Source organism: Magallana gigas, chromosome 3, assembly GCF_963853765.1.
Source record: "Magallana gigas chromosome 3, xbMagGiga1.1, whole genome shotgun sequence".
Classification (NCBI taxonomy): Eukaryota; Metazoa; Mollusca; class Bivalvia; order Ostreida; family Ostreidae; genus Magallana; species Magallana gigas.
The window spans coordinates 56,355,723-56,376,532 of NC_088855.1; the positions used below are offsets into that span (position 1 = coordinate 56,355,723).

General features: G+C 34.4%; 2 protein-coding genes across 2 annotated transcripts in view; both read right to left on the minus strand.

Annotated features, from left to right (window-relative positions):
• The window catches only part of LOC105335620 (sushi domain-containing protein 2), a 149,191-nt gene extending 129,102 nt beyond the window's left edge, over nucleotides 1-20,089 (minus strand). The window contains exons 1-6 of the mRNA XM_066080558.1: nucleotides 19,886-20,089; nucleotides 13,320-13,607; nucleotides 13,066-13,203; nucleotides 11,335-11,497; nucleotides 10,979-11,239; nucleotides 10,719-10,864 (exon numbers count right to left, since the gene is read on the minus strand). Coding sequence (XP_065936630.1) covers nucleotides 10,719-10,864; nucleotides 10,979-11,239; nucleotides 11,335-11,497; nucleotides 13,066-13,203; nucleotides 13,320-13,607; nucleotides 19,886-20,074 — 1,185 coding nt within the window. The 5' untranslated portion in view covers nucleotides 20,075-20,089. The remainder of the gene's footprint in view (nucleotides 1-10,718; nucleotides 10,865-10,978; nucleotides 11,240-11,334; nucleotides 11,498-13,065; nucleotides 13,204-13,319; nucleotides 13,608-19,885) is intronic.
• Nucleotides 465-9,820, minus strand: LOC136273271 (sushi domain-containing protein 2-like). Its single transcript, XM_066077667.1, has 9 exons — nucleotides 9,702-9,820; nucleotides 9,218-9,507; nucleotides 8,910-9,053; nucleotides 2,855-3,013; nucleotides 2,531-2,575; nucleotides 2,191-2,316; nucleotides 1,838-2,098; nucleotides 1,284-1,674; nucleotides 465-1,059 (listed from the first exon to the last, which is right to left on the minus strand). Exons 1-9 carry the CDS (start codon nucleotides 9,818-9,820, stop codon nucleotides 981-983), a joined length of 1,614 nt encoding a protein of 537 aa, XP_065933739.1. The 3' UTR covers nucleotides 465-980.
• Nucleotides 20,090-20,810: the final 721 nt, after the last annotated feature.

Consider the following 20,810-nt stretch of genomic DNA (forward strand, 5'->3'; position numbering starts at 1 on the left):
GATTAATATTTGAGAATTCCTCATTAAAATTAAAGATAACGGCAAAAGAACCTCAACTGACGAGACCCAATAAGGCGAACTATGGTTGAGAAACCCAAACCCTGATATAATTAATTTTTCCGTATGTCTTTTTCTTTGAATGTCTGTATCTCTCTCTGTCCGTACGTCTGTTTCTTGAATAAGAATTCAAATGAATCTAATGTTGAAACCTTTTTAAATGTCTTAAGTGTGTAACAAATGTTTTGTGTTTTTCCATTGTATATTTAAAACGGGGATATATCCCAAGATAAGGTTGAATTGGTCGAGGTCGAATTGCCGGTGGGGCCGGTAGGGGCATAAATGGAGAGGGACACGGATGAAACGGTGAAACAACTGGATTAAACAACGCATTAAATGGATTAAGCAAAAATTTTATTCTGTTGCTAATTATAAAACAATAAATATATCGTATTATTGTATGAAAAATCCTTAGTTTATTTAATAAAAATTTAGTCACATATATTTTGTAATATTTTGTTTAATTTTGATAAACTAGAGAGCGTACAGATCTGTGTCACAAAAAAGTTGTTATCGTTAATAAAGCGACTTTGACAGCGGGTTAATATGAAACTAGGTTTTAATAACAATAATAAAACTACATTTTTAAAAATTCTGTGGATTTATACAAATTATATTTGAAAATAACTATTTAAAACATATTATATTGAGGATTTTTTTACCAACATGACAACGACGATCCGTAATTATGTTGTAATAGATTAATAAATCAAGAATAATACAAATATTATCACAATTCATATTAATTTGAAAGCACAATAAACGTATAGATTCCCGATCAGAACGTCTTTTAAAGTTGAAAGCTTTCACATTTGCTAATAAAAGAAACCTGTATGATTGTACACTAAAATACCATATAAACAGACACGCTTTTAAACTAAAGTTTGCAAATATAAATTGGCGATTATAAACAAAGCATTCTCCTAATAATGTTTAATGCATTTTGTGCCCATTTCTCCCTCTCCGGCCAATTTTATAATCGGGTCTACAGTTCTGCGGGATCTGTAAAATAGGAAATGAATTTGATGTTAAAAAAACTTTACTTTATTATGTTGCTCGTGTGTTATATAGCACGTACAATAGTTAAAGACCATACAATTTCCTTAAATCAATCCTATACACTATGATTGTAAAGGCAAAATGGAATATATGCAGCTTTAAATTCTCGTGAGTAAGATATAGATTTAACTTAAAATTTAACAAACAAAACAAATATTGTATCATACCGGAACTTAGAGCAAACGATCAGAGACGTGATCAAAGCGATGAGGACAACGGCGAAGGCAGTTGAGATCTCAGTAATCCAAATCAGTTGTAGCTTGTCAGACAGGGACCGCAGCAACAACGAGTTGTCTGTCGGGGTGGCACGGGGCGGGGCCCGACCTGTAGGAACCGTGTGTGTGGGTGGGGACGATGGGGTTGGTACTGTTGGGATCTCTATCACACACGTGCACGGCAGAAAATTCTCCCATCTGCCGCCATTACACGTCGTCTGTCTACATGAACTGTTTTCCCTGTAGCCCATTTGGCAGTAAAACTTAGCTGTGGCATTCTCCATGGTACTACTGGAGACCCAAACACCGTGGTCAGTGGAAGGCAAAATGGGACAGGTTATTACTGTAAGATGTTTAAAGAAAAACCATGGTTTTTATTGTTTCACAAAATTTATGAGCGTGTAAATTGATTTGCATTTTATCATCGTGTCATTATTGAGATCACAGCAAAACATAACTCAGTATCAGTATCGGTCCATTTAATGTCAAATGAAACCCCTAATTACCTGGCATGGCTGCGTCCTCCGCCTCTTCAAGGTCAACCGTAAAGTCTAATGTTGTTTTGGCAATGGCCCTTGACCCAGTCACATGGAAATCAAATAGACAGTTTGTGTTGTTACCACAAAGTGCTTCAGCTTCCGGTGTTGTAGAATTGATGACGGATGTTGCAAACACAGGATGGAAATTGCTTTGCGCATGGCCATTGTAGTCATTGTATGTTTTACCAACGGGATAGGTAAACAAGACGCCCGCTTTACTTATTCTCCCTAAAATTATCAATTATTAATCGAAACGCGTTACAGAAGTGTTTTTGTCAAAATTCAAGACAAATGATTGGAGTTGATATAGTATTACGTACAAGCTGTATTAAATGCTCTGAAGAAGGTTTCCTCCGTAGCGTCTGGGTCCAGTGAGGTACCGTTTGGAAGAAGTAAGTCATTGCTAGGGTCTCCATCCAAGTCCCCCAGGATACCCGTTAGTGTTCCTTTATTGTAAACAATTTAAGTTGATGAGGTATACATCCAACAACTTTACATCATAGATGTAATAAATGTAACTCATAACTTATTTAATTTACAAATACTAAGTCCAGTATATCAATTTTTCATTATATTTTTTTGAACACGTGTATGTATAAAGCTGTTAAGATACATGTACATTGTAATAGGTCATTGTTTGTTTGCAAACTATCAAAATACCTTTCCGAAGATCATTTGCAACAACAATGATAACATTTAAAACGTCTTTGGTTGCAGTTATCCGAAATGATATGTCCAGTTCAGAAAACATAACCAGAATATCCCTTTTCGGAGAATTTCCAGATTTTTTTTAGCAAGTTTAGCACCGAAACACCTTTAAATAACAATAGAATATATAAATAAGTGATTAAAAATAGGTACTATTTTGATGGATCGAAGTCGGTTATAATGAAATAATAAATGTTTTTTTGCTTAATATGCTTGATATAATTTGAATAATTTTTGACAAGGTATGTTACACGATTCATTTTTGGGTATACTTACCCCGATATCTGAGCCAGGCGACATCACTGAAGTCCTGGGCCTGTCCGTTGATGATAACATCCGCCACCCTGATGGAGTTAAGTCGTACTTCGACCCTGTCGGATGCGTTTGACACCTCGGCGACAAAAGCTGTGCAGACACTGGCATTAACAATTTCCCCTAAAATGCAGATTAAAAATATTTAAATTTGTTACATGAATCAGTCAAGTTGCTCAAACAAAAAACGATACTACATATATATATAAAACTTTAACAAAGTGCACGGGCATTAAAAAATATAACAAATACCAGTCACCTCCCAAAATTACAAGATCGTTGCAATATATAAAAATAGTTTATTTATACTTAAAATTACCTTTTATAAATCGCCGGTTTTTATCTGATATACTTACTATGAACTTTTATGTGTGTGTGTTGTTGTTGTTTTTGTTTTGTTTTTGTTTTTGTTTTTTTGCTTTTTGGGATGAGATTAGATATTGTTTATACAAGTAATTAGTAGAATGCATTTCTTATTTATTTTAGCTTGCATATATTATCGAAAAGGCAGTCAGGAAAAAAACAAAGATAAAAAAAATAATAAACCCGCGTTTGGTAGCAACCCTTTTCCCACTTTTTAACTTCCTTAAAGTTATTTTTTTTTATTGTCGTAAGGAAAAAAAACAAAACAAAAAACGGTAATTATAATCATGCGTTTTTCTTATCTTTTTCGAATGGTAAACATAGAACACTTTGAATGTTTCTTGTTATATATTAGTCTTGGATAGGTTAATGTCTGGTAGGCTGATATGTGTTTTTGTTTGTTCAAGTCTGTGTAAAATGTTAGTAATAAAAAAACTGCTTTCAAGTAATCCATTTTATGCAAAAAAAAAACCAAATTTATGGAGAAGGCTTACATAGGCATTGCCTGCTGCCTAATCCTTTTATGTAAATGTATATTTGCATAATAAAATATGTTCAAATCAAATAAAAAAATACCAAAATGGCGGTAAACTGTTTACTTTATATATAATATCATTTTTATCTCACCTGAGCCAAAGACTCAAGTGAGCTTTTCTGATCACAATTTGTCCGTTGTCTGTCGTTGTCGTCGGCGTTGTTGTAAACTTTTCACATTTTCATCTTCTTCTCGAGAACCACTGGGCAGATTTCAACCAAATTTGGCACAAAGCACCACTAGGTCAAGGGGATTTAAGGGGAGATACTTGAGAATTATTGAAAATTTGTTGGTATTTTTCAAAAATCTTCTTCTCAAAAACTATTAGGCCTGAAAAGCATCCCCAGGTAGTGTAGATTCAAGTTTGTTCAATTGGGGGATCAAGTTTTACATAGGAATATATAGAGAAAATCTTTAAAAATCTTCTTCTCAAAAACTATTAGACAAGAAAAGCTTAAATTAAAATGGAAGCATCCTCAGCTAGAGTAGATTCAAGTTTGTTCAAATCATGGTCCCAGGGGGGAGGGTGGGGCCACAATTGGGGGATCAAGTTTTACAAAGGAATATATAGAGAAAATCTTTAAAAATCTTCTTCTCAATTTATTAGGCAAGAAAAGCTCAAATTAAAATGGAAGCATCCTCAGCTAGTGTAGATTCAAGTTTGTTCAAATCATTGTCCCCGGGGGTTGGGTGGGGCCACAATTGGGGGATCAAGTTTTACAAAGGAATATACAGAGAAAATCTTTAAAAATCTTCTTCTCAAAAACTATTAGGCAAGAAAACTTAAATTAAAATGGAAGCATCCTCAGCTAGTGTAGATTCAACTTTGTTCATATCATGGTCCCTGGGGGTAGGGTGGGGCTACAATTGGGGGATCAAGTTTTACAAAAGAATATATAGAGAAAATCTTAAAAAATCTTCTTCTCAAAAACTATCAGGCCAGAAAAGCTCAAATTAAAATGAAAGCATCCTCAGCTAGAGTAGATTCAAGTTTGTTCAAATCGTTGTCCCCGGGGGTAGGGTGGGGCCACAATTGGGGGATCAAGTTTTGCATAGGAATATATAGAGAAAATCTTTAAAAATCTTCTTCTCAATTTATTAGGCAAGAAAAGCTCAAATTAAAATGGAAGCATCCTCAGCTAGTGTAGATTCAAGTTTGTTCAAATCGTTGTCCCCGGGGGTAGGGTGGGGCCACAATTGGGGGATCAAGTTATACATAGGAATATATAGAGAAAATCTTTAAAAATCTTCTTCTCAAAAACTATCAGGCCAGAAAAGCTCAAATTAAAATGGAAGCATCCTCAGCTAGTGTAGATTCAACTTTGTTCAAATCATAGTCCCTGTGGGTAGGGTGGGGCCACAATTGGGGGATCATGTTTTACATAGAAATATAGAGAAAATCTTTAAAAATCTTCTTCTCAAAAACTATTAGGCCAGGAAAGCCCAAATTTGAGTGGAAGCACCCCCATATCGTATAGATTCAAGTTTGTTTAAATAATAGTCCAGGGGTAGGGTGAGGCCACAATGGGGGATGAATTTTTACAAAGGAATATATAGAGAAAATCTTTAAAAATCTTCTTTTTAAAGACTATTTGGCCAGAAAAGCTTAAACTTGGGTAGAGGCATCCTTGGGTAGTGTAAATTCAAGTTTACAAAATCACAGTCCCTAGTGGTAGGGCGGGGCGGTGATGGCGGTTTGAATTTTTACATAGGAATATATAGAGAAAATCTTTAAAAACATTCAGGGAAAGTTTTCGGTCCTAAACTCAGTACTAAGTGTGAAAGCACCGGTTATGCAGATTTAAGTTTGATGAAACCATGATTCCATAGAGAAAAGTGGGGCCACGAAATGGGGGGGGGGGGGTATATAGGAATAGAGAAAAATCTTCTTACAGGTACAACAACAAAAGGGGCTTGGTATTTACCAAACAAAAAGAGGTGGATAAAAATTGGCGGATTCTCAATTTTTTAAAAACAAAATCTACTGTACTTAGTTGTCAAAATATTTTGATACTGTAATGCTAATTTGATCAGAATTAAGGCAATTGTTGCTGAGGTGAGCGATGTGGCCCCTGGGTCTCTTGTTCTATATTGCCATTCGAACATAAATATAGATCTTTGCCAAGAAAAACCTGGAAATTTTGATATCAGCAGTATATGAATAAAAAATTATCTTAGATATTGGAATGTAAAATAATCAAGTGAAGAGATAATGAATATCGCTATATATAGTTTTTTAGAAATACATAGTTAAGGTCTTTCATTTTAATTGCTCATTGTTATTAATTTATTTCTTTTTATCTATTGTTATTATTTTGTAACGTTTCCTTCAAAAACGATTTAGTCAATATTAATGAAACTTTAAGATCTTATACATTTTTTTTTTAAATGATCATTTTTTGGTTATGTCACTTCCGGTCTCGAGATACATGTATCTCAGATTTAAGCTTGTTCATGATTTTTCTCAAGAACTATCAAAAATGGAACTTTAATATTTTCAGCGATTATATATATTAATCAGACAAAGTGTTCTAAGCATAAAATGCACATCTTTTAAGTTTTAAATTATTTTTTCTTCTATACTTTTAGGGTTGATAAAGACCCTTTTATGAATTCCGAACATGATTTTTTTTATTAAATTGGTCAACGCTTTCTCCAGATTCATAAAAAGTTGGTTCGAATGGCATAATGTTTAAAGTAATGAACTTGAGCCCGGGCGACCCAGGATATTGTCATTGATGACGAAGTGTTTCTCTCTGTTTTTGTTACGAATTTATCTTTAAAATGATGATTGAATGCTTCTCCCTTTTAATTTTGCAAATGAATTCACAAAAAATGGCGATTTCCCCCGTACATGAACATGTCCATTGGGCTCCTGAGAGATGAACAGCATTTCAAAATCTTTTTTTTTATAAAACAAATAACAAAATTGTGGTCATTAAAAACCATATACATAAATATGGATTCCAATTCAAATCATATTTCAATTTCAAGTATAAATATATACGTACATGAAATCATTTTAAAGCCCACAATGATGCATGTAAGAAAACATATATATTAATAACACATAGTGTTTCGTATACGAAAACATAATTATACACACAAGTGAGTTATAAAAAGTGTTACATTTATCGGTTTATGTAGTAGAGTAAGCTGACCCCATGGCTTACCCGGTGGACATAAAATCAACATAATTATACAGTCTATCACTACGTTTCCGGAAAAGGCGTTAATACACACGGATAGCCCCTATGTGTCCTCTGTGTATCGGGCACAAAGAAAAGAATTACAAAATGGATTATAACAAATGTCAAAGTTTAGATATCAACAGTTGAAAAAGTTTTTTCTTTTGTATTCTTAAGCATTATCAGAACTGCACAGTGTACCCTTAAATTATTTTTTGAATGAGTTTTTTGTTTTGTTTATAAAAAAAATAGCTTCGGGAAAGTTTTCAAGTCTACAAAACATTTTACATTTGTATATTCTTTATGCATTGGTAGCTAAACACAGTTTCGTATAAAATCCATGGGGTTTTTCTCTGGGGAAAAGCATGATGGGTAGGGATTTTCCTGCTATTTTTATGCGGTATACATGAAAATCAATTTTTTAAACTCTAAGTTGCATAATATAGTGAATTATCTTTCGAATACATGAAAAAAGTATGTAGAATTTTTAAAAAAATTAATCTTGTGAGACTCTAAAATAAAGGGCGGTAACTCCAAAAACATCCGGATTTTACACATGCAGAATTTCATGAATTTTTAGCGGGTAACATAGCTCTTTAAAAAGCTGACGAATGTACCCAGTTAATACTATGAAATGATGCCTAAGGACTTATTCTTGAAAATGTACAGAAATAAAAATGGCTGATTTGGTTGCAGTCTGCTTTTAGGGGGAGCCTAAAATACATGGGTGTACTGCATTTGGAGGCATCCTTTTGTCTATTTTCCGCATGTTTTGAGTGCATGCCAAATAAATTCTAGCATTAAGTAACATGTGCATTATTTTTAAATATTTAAAAAATTCACGATTTTATCTTTCTATTGATATATAAATATATATGTAACATGTTTTAACAATTTATTTTTATAGGGGTCTGCTTTGCTTGCCCCTCATCTGAAAACGTCCTTATAACGTTACATATAAAACTGTGTTTTGCACCCATTAAATGAAAAAAATTATAATTTGAACCTGTGTTTCTTCCACGTATAACCCAACAACAATATTTTCCCATTTGATTTCAAAATTTAAGCACTCGCTTGCCGCTTTGCAAATTTGTTCTACATAAACATATTTAAAAATAAGGTGTTTTGAATTTTCAATCTTTTTACCATGTTTGCATTTAGCAGTAGTATTTTTATTTCATTTGCTTAGTAAAAGTTAAGATAACTACATAGCAGATTGTTCAATAGTTTATAATTAAACTCCACTCAGGCTTAAAGTTTGTCTTTAGTATTTTTAATTTTCTGTATGCATATTAATTTCCATACATTTTTGCATTCCAACTTACATTTTTTTTTCTAATTTAATTTGTGTACATGGTGCTTGAAATTTACATTTTATTAATCTTGAATAAAAAGTCTTGGTGTTGTGTTGATAGGGAGATATTGGTATTTGTTTTAATTGTATATAAGGTGGATTTTAAAACATTTTAAGAAATTAAAAAAAATGCCCCGAGAGCCTTTCTTTGTATAATTTTCAGTTCATCATCCAGTCATGTTCACTTCCTGTTTTTCTTTACCGCATTTTTTACAGATAGACAACAAAAAAGAGGACTGAAAAATTCTTCGGTTAATGGACCTTTTGTTCGAGATAAGGGTTTTGTCCGTCACTTTCGGTCGTAACTGGACATAAGATAAGAATTGGAAGATCGAAACGAGGTCGCATATAATTTATTAAGTTTTTTCAAAAAATTGTTTTGGACATTTGAGGCATGCAAGCAAAAATTAACTTCAACTAGCTTATGATTTGTCATAAATATTCAAATTCAAAAAGCAGTTAACCATTTTTAAAAGGTTTACTTAATATTCTACATCACTTCTTTTTTACTGTATTCACTGTCATATAACAGAAACTTTTTAATCCTTAAAAATCCCCCCACAAATATTAAATATGTACCTGTACTGTTCTTGGCCCGTTCAAACCTGACTTGGCTTTGAAACGACGCAATGCGGTATACAATTAAATAAAACTCCCCGATTCCATTAAAGTTGTACTCTTTACCGTCCAAAGTTCTGATGTGAGGGTCTCCGCTTATAGCAGCTTGTTATAAAAATGTAAGCATATGTTCATCATTTAATTACACTACCAAAATAATACATTTTTCTAGAAAAAAAACAATAAAACGAAAAACCTCTGCGGTTTAAAGGCATGATATATTATAAGTAAAGAATTTACATCGTGTTAGGTTAGATTTCGTTTATTACCTGGCCGTGGCGGTACGTAGTTATAACAGGAGCTGATGTTCCGGAACGTTATATACATCGGACACTCTGTGTAGGAAGTGACCCCATGGTGTCCTAAGTCTGTCACTTGTGCAGAGTATCTGCAGCAATGGAGGAAGGGCAAGACATCGTAGTAGAAGTTGGTGACGTAAGGCATGACGTCATCACCTCCAAGGTAATGGTAGCGCTGAAGAGTGCCTCCCTCCTCCACCCGTGAATCCAGCAGATTTCCATTATTGCCATAGCAACAAACATTGTCCTTTCCGAGCAAACTGAAAAAACCCTAGTGTTTGGTAAACATTTTCCGAACAATTGGTTAAATGCGACACGAGCATGCGCATTTCCGGTTGCTTTTTGATGATAGTACATTTAGGATGTTTAAGGTTGGAATATGTGGAGGATAAACCAAAAGACATATAAAAAAAGATTTGTTTTTTTCTTCTTCAAATTACAGATGAGCACATACCCCGGTTCGCCTAATCGGATGCAGTGACGGGCACTGGCTCTGTACAGACAGTTTAGATTCGTGTCTTTTGTGTTCAAGTTGTTACAGTCGGGGTCGGGCTGGTAGCGGGTCGTGTCCATCAGGGCTTGCTGTAGGGTGCAGGGACAAGTTAGTACGTCATCAGACGTCACTAGCGGCAGGCCTCGTTCCTGTCTAATCCAATCTCTACAAAAACGTGTTGTTTCCTGTTGTGAAGGTACCACAGCAAAAATGTCTGTCCAAATCCCCCGCTCGGGCCTAGATTATATATGATATAATTACACGGATTCAACATCTATTATTGTTATACTTTCATGTTAAATACTGAAATCTGATTGGTTTAGAGGCAGTTCATAATCTGTTCTATTACCCTCAGAGTTAGCAACGCACTTAGCAACGGGTAACATTACAAATTGTTACATGCGCGAAAATCATGCGCGTACGGTTCGCCTTAGAATTCACGTTATTCCTATCTAAAAGCAGTGATGTTTTCTTTAAAATTAAGACATTCAGTATAACAAAATAAATAGTGCCTGTTTGGGAGGATAACAGTTGAAATTGACACCCCTCGAAAACCATTGTCAACCTCCGCTTCGCGTCGGTTGACAATGGTTTTCTCGGGGTGATAATTTCAACTGTTACCCTCCCAAACAGGCACTATTTATATAATGGTAAATTTTATTTTTGTTCAGAATAAATATTGATGACTTTACATAGAAAGGTCCGTTTCTATAGCCGATGTTACTCGAATTGCTGCCATGTATCCTTGGGATAGAAGATTCAAAGTAAGTTGCGCAAATCCTTTATCTACGTTTTCATGCAAAATGTTTTTTTCCCACCGTAGGTCTTTATAGCCTCGTTCCTAAAAAAACCCTTTCATTAGTAGTTCTGATGATTGAAACTTATTTAAATGAATATCAGAAAGAATAGCCAATGGCTCTTTCTAGAGCTGTGTGACAATGAAAATAGAGGAAATGAAATGCAAATTTCAAAGTGTACCTTCACTGTATACATGTGAATATGTACTTTATCCGAATCCTTTAACTCAAAAGCAAGCGGATCCCAGGAGATGGTGTACTGACGCCCGCCATACCATTCTGCGGGGTTATGTCTTTTGACCGGGTTGTTGTAATTGGCAGGATTTACTGTAAGCAAAAAAAAAAAAAATCAACTTACATCTTTCAATTATTAAATGGTCATTCCTTGTAATGATACTCACAACAAGTATGAAGCCTGAAGCTGAAGGAAACTTAACTTACAAATTGTATAATGGCCTTTGTGATGATGGATCTCCTCATATGGGTTTTTTACGATGAGATCAACTGTAATGTCACCCGTCGTATTGAACATCGGAGTTATACAGAGGGCGCTGTAATTAGACAGGCGCTGACACGGAAATGTCGGCACCAATGGTGAGTACTTTATAAAGGCAATGTCGTCAAAATGCAAGCAGGGTCCTCCAACTACGATGTATTGTCCTCCAAGCATTGGGCCGTTTCGGGGTGCAATGGTCAATGTACCTTTTTAAGATAAGAACTACTTTTTATTTTATTTGTTTCTAAATATGGTGTTTTATTCTTTTGTATGTTGCCTGGGTTTGTTTTGTTTGCCATACCGTTAACATTACATCCACCGTTTTGAATTTCCGCCGAATCGATGCGGAAAGCAAACTTTCCAGGGACATTGATGTTGGACATGTGATTGATGCCAAGGATTGCGGGAGTTCGGGAAGCGTTTACAGCAAAATAATTATTCCCATCTCCGGAATTGAAACCAGCCTACAGTGAAGAAATATTAAATTATTTATAAAACAATATATTTTTACAAAATGCATTTGGAGTAAGAGTCATGCTCAACAATTTTTATTAACTTAAAGGGGCATGGTCACGATTTTAGTCAAATTTTTTTCTTCCGATTTTAGTGTTTACAATGCTTGAGACAGGCATTTTTAATAGGAAACCAAAATTAGTTGAGTTATATGCGAGTTATAGAGCTTACATTTATTTGCTATGTAAACAGAGCCTTTGTTTATATTTTTAATGTTATAGTGAAAATTCCAGTTTTTTGATCTAAAATGAATATGCTTAAAGTGAACAAGAATATAGACGAAGCATTATTTTTTTTTAAATATATGCTTAAAATGAATAAGGAGATGTACAAATCAGCTTGAAAAAGAATTTTTACTGGTACATTGAACCGATGTAACTATCACCGTGCAAAATTCACTGTTCAATTATAACTTTATTTTGGACTTTACTTTTAAAATTCAACATCTGTTTCGTAATATTTTATCACAGTTTATTTCTTACAAAGTTACTTATTTATTTTGTGATTGACACTTTCCGGACTCTATATGTGATTTCAAAGAGACAGAGTGCCATGTCTCAAGGACTGTTAATCTCTTAAAACAACATTGTGCAATTATCAGTTCTGCATTTCTTGGACATCAAAGACTCATTGAGTTTATTGAATTATTTCATATCTGTAAACCTTTCACTCAGCTTACTTATGTAAACACCTGTCAATTTATATTCATTGTTCAGATTCTTATATATAGTTATGTACAATTGTCAATCCGCAGTCAGGAATACGGCGGCCAGCCTCGGCCACGTCCGACTCATCCAGAGTCTTGAGTCCGGAGGCTACTACTGGCCATATCCAAATCGTCTGTAACATGCATATGTCTGTCTGTTAAATTGTTATAATGTGTATATATCGTTGATTCGCGTCCAATAAATTCAGAATGATCCTGCATCAATTGCCCCTTTATTTCTCTGGAACTGTATACTGGTGGACCTTCGGGAATACGGCAAACCTACCCTTCGTTTTTACCTTACGGCCTACGACGCGCCACAACCTTATACCCTCGACGCCAACATTCCCTCACCCCGTTCGCACTGCACACGACGGGTGCAGTTCCAGAAGAATTCTCTAGTACCGTAAATCTACGCGGTCACATAACCAGAAACAGAGCACGAGCCTTGTGTACATGACAACGAATTTTGAACAGTGTATCTTGCTTATAACTCCTCGACTGACTCTCAACTTATAAACTTATTCCATGTATTTCCTTTTCATCTCCGACTGCTACCGTATGAGTTTTCAATTTTTATTGTTACGCTTATTACTACATTCATCCAATACAGTGGCCAATACAATGGCGAGAACATTATTCATACCTTACTGCATTCATGTTTTTCCACTCACTCGAACACGTTTCGTTGGTCTCAAAGATTTGTAAAACTGCGTTTTTAAGAAAATATGACGTTTGCAATAATAATGATAAAACGTTATGGGTTTCATTTTCATATTCAGCATATAGCTAGTGCAAAGATCAATTCCTCACCTGCGCAGGTGTGCCACCCAGACCGGTGCTACTGTTACCCCCACTCGCAGTTCCCGTGGTCCACGTGATAGTTTTGTAATTAAAAATTGTGAAGGAATGCTGTCCATTTGTAATCAATATCTCTTGAAATGTGTTTCTCTGTTAAATCATACAATTTATGTTTTAATAGTTTTAATAACAATACATGGTTGAAAAGTTTCGCATGATTGAACTTAAAAAAGTCATTAAAGCTGTTAATAAAAACTCGATAAAACCTTGTCACAGGGGTAACATCCATAAAATGCCACATTATCCCAGGTTGCAATGAAGACCCAAGCGGCCTGGAAGCTGAAGAAGCTATGAAAGTAATCTCTGACCTCCTGTGACGCTCTCTCTAGCATGGTTTGGTTCGTGGACTCACGGTACCACACTTTACCCCCGTTCCTTGTATCTACATCCGCCCAAAATATAGCAACCAATCGTCTGTCACCATCCAGAGGGAATGGACTAGGTGTGTATGTAGATACAGTTCTCCGAAAGGAAATGACGCCATTAGTGTTCACCTAGAAGTAATCTTAATCATTACAGCATTAATATTAAATTTTTTGTTTTTCCTTCCATATTTCTCTCTCTTTTTATTGAATTTAAAAACTCTTTAATTAAAATTTTCTGTTTTAATTGGGTATTGAATTTCCAACTTATGATTTATAACATCACTGTCAGTATCTTACATACAGACTGTTAAAGATGGTGAGTCCATTTGTGATAGTGCATGTGGTTATAACATCCCACGCAAAGAAGATGTGAAGTGTGTAATGTCCTTGACGTGCCCGTCAGTCGGTCAGTTAGTCCGTCATTCCTTTTATTTGGTTAGCGCAACTCCTCTTACACGAGGATTTGTTATGGAATTTACAGATACTTTGTAGGTATTTACGACATAATGAATAGAAGTTTTGATTCCATTATTTTGGAGGGGATTTATGCCCCTTTGAACTGAGAATAATGGCTATACATTGAAGTATAGTAATGAACAGTTTGTAAGCTTAACTCCTTTTACACTGCTGCGTGGAAGTTATTGGATATGGTAGGTATTTATGATACAATGTGTAGATCTGCATATTACCAGAAAATTTCGATTTCATTATTTTTCTGGGAATTTCGGCCCTTGTGATTTAAAATTTTGTTGTTGTTACATGTACATGTAAGAAAAAAAATTGATGTGCAAATTTGAAGGAGGTTTTGAACTGGTGAATGTTTTGCGAATTGTCAAAATTATTTTGTGTATTTAATGCAAACCTTGCTTTTGATTATGTGAAGCATTGTCAGGTAACGGGGGAGCATATGGAAAATTAACTTGGTCACTTATTCAATATAAAAGGTGCGATTTGGTTTATACCTACTGGTTCTTTGAAAACCCGAGAAACTAACGTTATATACATCTTTACCTAAGACTTGTTAATACATTTTTGCGTGGACCCTGATGTCCACGCAGAAAATATATAACCGAGGTTAAACCGGATGCTATGGGGAAAATTCAGCCTGCGCATGAGCTAGCCTGGTTCCTGTGCGTAATGGGTAGCTCAGGGAACCAGGCTAGCACACGTTTATTTGAATCGGGATCGGGGTTCCGGGCCATATGCACACATAAGTTCAAAGGCGCTGTAATTGTAAAGTTATCGGTAACGTTAAACAGTACAGAAACAAAATATTCCTTTTAAAGAAATGATTGGCATCTGATATGAACTATCAGTATTATGAAATAAATTAATGTTATGCCGAAACTACAACATGTATCAATTAGAATTATTTGCAATTTTTTGTTGTTTTCCGAATACACAAGTAACTTAACTTTACTTTTACAGTAGGCGAGGCTAGAGAACTTCCCGATTAAATTTTTTTAAGCATTAAAGTGTGATTGAATAATTATACCCCCGCTCCGAAGGAGAGGGGGTATACTGTTTTACCCTTGTCTGTCTGTCTGTCTGTCCGTCCGTCTGTCTGTCCGTCCGTAACAAAAATTTCTGTCGCATTTATCTCAGCAACTATTTATTGCAGATGCTTGAAATTTTTACACAGTGTTTGTTAGGGCATGTCATATCGTGGGATATATTTTTGTACCAATCAGACGTCAACTTCCTGTTAAATGACGACTTTGCTAATTCTTTAATCAAAATTTTCAAACAAATTTTTGTCAAAGAATTCCCAGCAACTATTTATTGCAGATGCTTGAAATTTTTACACAGTATTTGTATAGGCATGGTATATCGTGGGATGTATTTTTGTACCAATCAGACGTCAACTTCCTGTTAAATGACGACTTTGCTTATTTTTAGCCAAAATTTTCAAACAAATTTTCGTCATAGATTTCTCAGCAACTATTCATTGCAGATGCTTGAAATTTTATCACAGTGTTTGTGAAGGCATGCCATATTGTGGGTTATATTTTTGTACCAATCGGACGTCAACTTCCTGTTAAATGATGACTTTGTTTATTTTTAGCAAAAATTTTCAAACAAATTTTTGTCAAAGAATTCTCAGCAACTGTTTATCGCAGATGCTTGAAATTTTTACACAGTATTTGTATAGGCATGTTATATGGTGGGATGTATTTTTGTACCAATCAGACGTCAACTTCCTGTTAAACGACGACTTTGTTTACTTTCAGCAAAAATTTTCAAACAAATTTTCGTCAAAGAATTCTCAGCAACTGTTTATCGCTGATGCTTGAAATTTTTACACAGTATTTGTATAGGCATGGTATATCGTGGGATGTATTTTGGTACCAATTGGACGACAACTACCTGTTAAATGAGTACTTTGTTTATTTTTAGCCAAAATTATCAAACAAATTTTCGTCAAAGATTTCTCAGCAACTATTTATCGCAGATGCTTGAAATTTTAACACAGTGTTTGTTAAGGCATGCCATATCGTGGGATAAATTTCTGTACCAATCGGATGCCAGCTTTCTGTTAAATGTCGACTTTGCTTATTTTGCATATTCACATCAGAGCGGGGGTATCACTAGTGAGCATTGGCTCACAGATAACTTGTTATATCACTGACAAAAAGTTTAAATCTCAAGAAAAATGCATCAAAATATGAAATTTTAAATTTACACAAAGCTTTCACTGCATAGTTAACAAAGTAGTGCGAATCGTAATGTGTGCGCAAATTAACTGAATGCCTGATACTATACATGCAAACTTCATTCATAGATAGATTATTTTAGAAGTATGAGCCCTTCAAATTCTGAGATAAAAAGTCAGGGCTATACATACATGTATACGTAATACAACGTACAAATTTAGTGGTTAAAAGCAGAGGGCTAGAGTCGGTGGAATCTGATAATCTTAAGGCTTTAACGTTTTCGTTGGAAACACATGCAAATGGTCCACGTTTTGTTGTCCCTTTTTAAAGGACAGCAACTTGTTTTTATTATAAGAGTGTTTGTATTATATCAGTCTTAGTGTCTGGTAAGGACCCTCGCCCAAAAAAATTAACATAGCATTTGGAGTGCATCGCATTTGGAAAATAAACAAGACGTCGTACTGTCACACAGCTTGTATTTAACACAACAGTCCATAACGCAACAAGCCATAGTTTAAAGTTGTGCTGCAATGTAGCACGCTATTGAGTTGTGTGACGGACTTTTTTTGCTTGAACGCGCTGTTCAGTTTTCTTCTTTTTTTGCGGTGTATACACATTTATTGAATATATAAATCATTTTATGAAATATTCACTCTCTTACTTCTCACATACTCACAATTGCATCCCATATTGTAATATAAAATAAAGAGTAGGGTAGTTGCTTGTGATAGTTATGCCTAAGCAGTAAAACTGTAAACCATGAAAAAAAAACCAATCAAGCAAACCAAAGAAAAAAAACCGAAAAACATAAGAAATATTAAATTGATGCATTATTGTACACGTGTTAGTTCTAAACTGCCGGATGATTAATAAAATCATTCCAAGGAGACCATGCTTTTTCAAATTCATCAATTTCTGATTTCTGAATATAAATATACTTTTCAGTCTTGTATCTTTGATTTAAATAGTGTAAAAGCCCTAAACAATTTGGCGTCTTATTTTGTTTTAAACATAAAAATATATATTGCTTACAAAGTTTAGAATTCTGTTCTCCCAATCAAGGGGATAAACACCAAATAATACATTACAGACATCAAAACTAACATTTTTGTTGCATTTCTTATATATATAAGTATACTAAGTGCATTCCATAGAGGCTGGATTTTCTTGCAGGTTGCAAAATTTCAGGCATATCAGTACAAAAAGTAAAGCAGTCAGAGGTAGTAATTCTGATTTTATTAAGATGATATTTAACAGGAAGAATTCTATGGAGAATTCTATATTGAATCATTGGTAGTTCTAAAACATATTTTAAACACATCCTGTACACAGAGCTCATTTGGCAAAATATCACATAGCTCAGCATTCCATTTGTTGATAGCTGTAGGTACACAATCATTTGAGGTTAAACATATGTATATATGCTTTGTTACTTTTTCTTTAAAAAAAATAGACTCATAATAAAATGGCATAAATGTAGTGCAGTCTCTCTTCAAAGTAGACTTATCAATAGACAAATATGTCAAGTATTTTGATATTGCACATATAACACTATTATATAACATTGGAGGTATATATGAAAAATGGAATCTTTCAGTAAAATCTATTCTTGACAATATGTTTCCATTTTCATTCAAAAAATCTCCAATGATTTTAACCCCTTTCATATACCAATCTTTGATAAATACATATTTACATGCAATTTTTATATAAGAGTTGTACCACACAGGAATATTGAAATTATTCTTGGTATTTAATGAGCTTTTAATCATTTTCTTAGTATAGCAGAGCCAAGAATTAAAAACATCTTGCTAAAAAATATTGTTTCTTTGAACAACCATGCATGATAGAAAATCATCACCAAAATCAATAAGTTTTTTTGCAAAGTCATTACCACTTATTGATTTAAAAAAGTTCATCCATGGTTAGTAGCCTTGAGTTAATTTCCTAATATATGAACATTTAATAGATGCCATGAAGTTATAGATGTTAACCATTTTTAAACCACCCTTTAGGTAATCGAGAGTAACAATTTCTCTCTTAACTTTTTCACACTTTGAATTCCAAATGAATTCGAACAGGCTCTTACTAAGAGATAGAATGACATCTTGTTTTGGATTTGGAAGTGAAATAAACAAGTGGTTAAGTTTTGGAATAATCAAACTTTTTACAACTTTGATGCGACCAATTGGAGTTAAAATTTCTCTCCTCCATGGTTGAATTAGAGAAAAAACGTTTGGCAATTGTTTGTCGTAATTAAGTGATGTCATTTTATCTAAATCAACAGAAAATTCGATTCCAAGTTAATTAAAAGAAGTGGAGCCCCAATCAAGTTTCCAACGTGAATGGTGAAAAACTTCGTTTGAAATTTTTTTAGAACCTATCCATACAATTTTTGTTTTAGAACTGTTTATCTTCAAACCTGAAAGGTGTGAAAAAAATTCTAAAGTATCAAGAGCTGTGAACCATCTAAGATGAGTGAAGTATCATCTGCATATTGAGAAATCTTATGTTCATTGCCATCGACAATTATACCTCTAATATCAAAGTTTTGTTTTATGAGAATAGCTAAAATGTCTGCACATATCAAGAATAAGTAAGGAGCTACTGGGTCCCCCTGTCTACACCCTCTTTGGATTTTGAACTGTTCTGACAGGAAGCCACATTGTAAAACAGAAGCCTTAAAATCTTTGTTGAAAATTTTTAGCCAATTTATAATATTATTTCCAAATCCAAAGTATTCTAGAGCTTTGTATATAAAGGACCATGAACCAGAATCGAAGGCTTTCTTAAAGTCAATAAGAAGTAAAAGACCTGGTATGTTTTTATTTTCAGTGAACGACATTAAATCATAAATAATTCTAGTATTGTCTCCAATATATCTAGCTGCAGAACTGTAGCTCTCCGAGAAAAAAAATATTGACAGACCGGAGAGCTACAGGGCCACCCATTTAAAAAATTGTATATTTATTGCGCAGAAAAACGTGCGCTAGTTTTCGACTAATTTACCTTATTTATACGCAAATTCTGTGAAAACAATTAAAACCATTAAATTCTTCATGCAATTTACTACTGATATCGTCTCTTCACTTGCTTCGGATAGTCTTTAAAACACCAACACCAGTCCCGTAAATTCATGTGGTGCACTTTGTTTACATGTAAAAATGGCGACTCTCGATCTCGATGTAAATTCAATATACTTGATTTTCCGAGGTCGGTAGCGTGTTTCGGAGAAAGTCTGAGCCAAATAAAGAGGCGATATCAGTAGTAAATTGCATGAAAAAATTTAATGGTACTAATTGTTTTCACAGAATTTGCGTATAAATGAGGTAAATCAGTCCAAAACTAGCGCACGTTTTTCTGCGCAATAAATATACAATTTTTTCAATGGGTGGCCCTGTAGCTCTCCTGTCTGTCAATATTTTTTTTCCGGAGAGCTACAGTTCTGAAGCTACAATATATCTACCTTTAAGAAAGCCTATTTGTGTATCAGATATAATATAGTCCAATGTAGACTTTATTCGATAACTAATACATCCTGATATAAGCTTATAGAGAACATTCAGAAGAGTGATGGGTCTCCAGTTTTTCAAATACTGTCTTGGTTTGTCACCTTTTGGTAAACATGATATAATTCCCAATCTCTGGGAAATAGGAAGCTCCTTTTTCAGAAAAATAAAGTTGATCGCATTCGGTTTTCTTAATAACTGATAACTACTGACTATCTGAGTTGATGCCATAAAGTATACTCACAATTAAATGTTCATGCTGATCATTGAAAAATGGGAACAATGTAGAGATAGGAATTTCCGGTGAGCTTCCGTCGTCATTAATTGGGGCGTATTCGTCTCCATGACTCGGTCCATAGGGATAAAATTCTACACTCCCAAAACAAACGTTAAGGCAAAAGCAGATGGTAATGTAAAGCGCGTTTGGTATCATGTTTGACCAATGTCGGTGAAATAAATCGAATTTAGTTTGGTTCAATATATATGTTACAAAATCGATGAAAGATAAGATAAAAGGTTTTTTTCGTAATGTATCAGCTAATGGTAACAAGCTTCCTTTTTGAGATATAAATAGCAATGTGGTCATTGTTAATAGTTACTCGTTTAACCTCAAGTTTTGCGTTTTAATACAACTAATGAAAAAGTCGTATCAACAGCGGAGGCTGCTTTTTTTCAACATCACCGTGGCAACTACTTTCATTGCTGCATACAGACTACTAACCGTCGTGAAATATTTGCTTTTACAATATAAAAGCCAGACCTTTTTACGCAACCGCATATAGCCTAATGGAATATATTTAAAATGAAAAAATGACAATAACAAACAGTAAACCATCTCAAAAATCCAAAAACGAAATACGAATTCAAAGCAGAGCAACATTGACCTCCACATAGATAGAGGTAGAATCAGGTGCATAGGAGGAGTGAGCATCCTCTGATGACCGGTCACATCCGCCTTGTGCTCTTTGTCGTAATCTGGAAAAAAATCGGAAAAGTCCGTAGACAATTAGGTGATTAATTATGGTTTAACAATTAGTATGAAAAACGTCAGTCAGCATGCGACCCAGTGAAAAATTGTATTAATTTTGCTAACAAGGTCGTTGTATCGACCATAGAACTAACGAAAAGATGACTTCAAGCGAGACTGTTGATAGTCCTGTTTTATCAAC

Coding starts and splice junctions, on each gene's coding strand:
- LOC136273271 (XM_066077667.1), bottom strand. CDS start 9,820: ATGGACACGACCCGCTACCAGCCCGACCCCGACTGTAACAACTTGAAC. Junction 2,317..2,530: donor TGCAAATGATCTTCGGAAAG/GTATTTTGATAG, acceptor TTTACAATAAAG/GAACACTAACGGGTATCCTG. Junction 1,675..1,837: donor GGAGGACGCAGCCATGCCAG/GTAATTAGGGGT, acceptor AACATCTTACAG/TAATAACCTGTCCCATTTTG.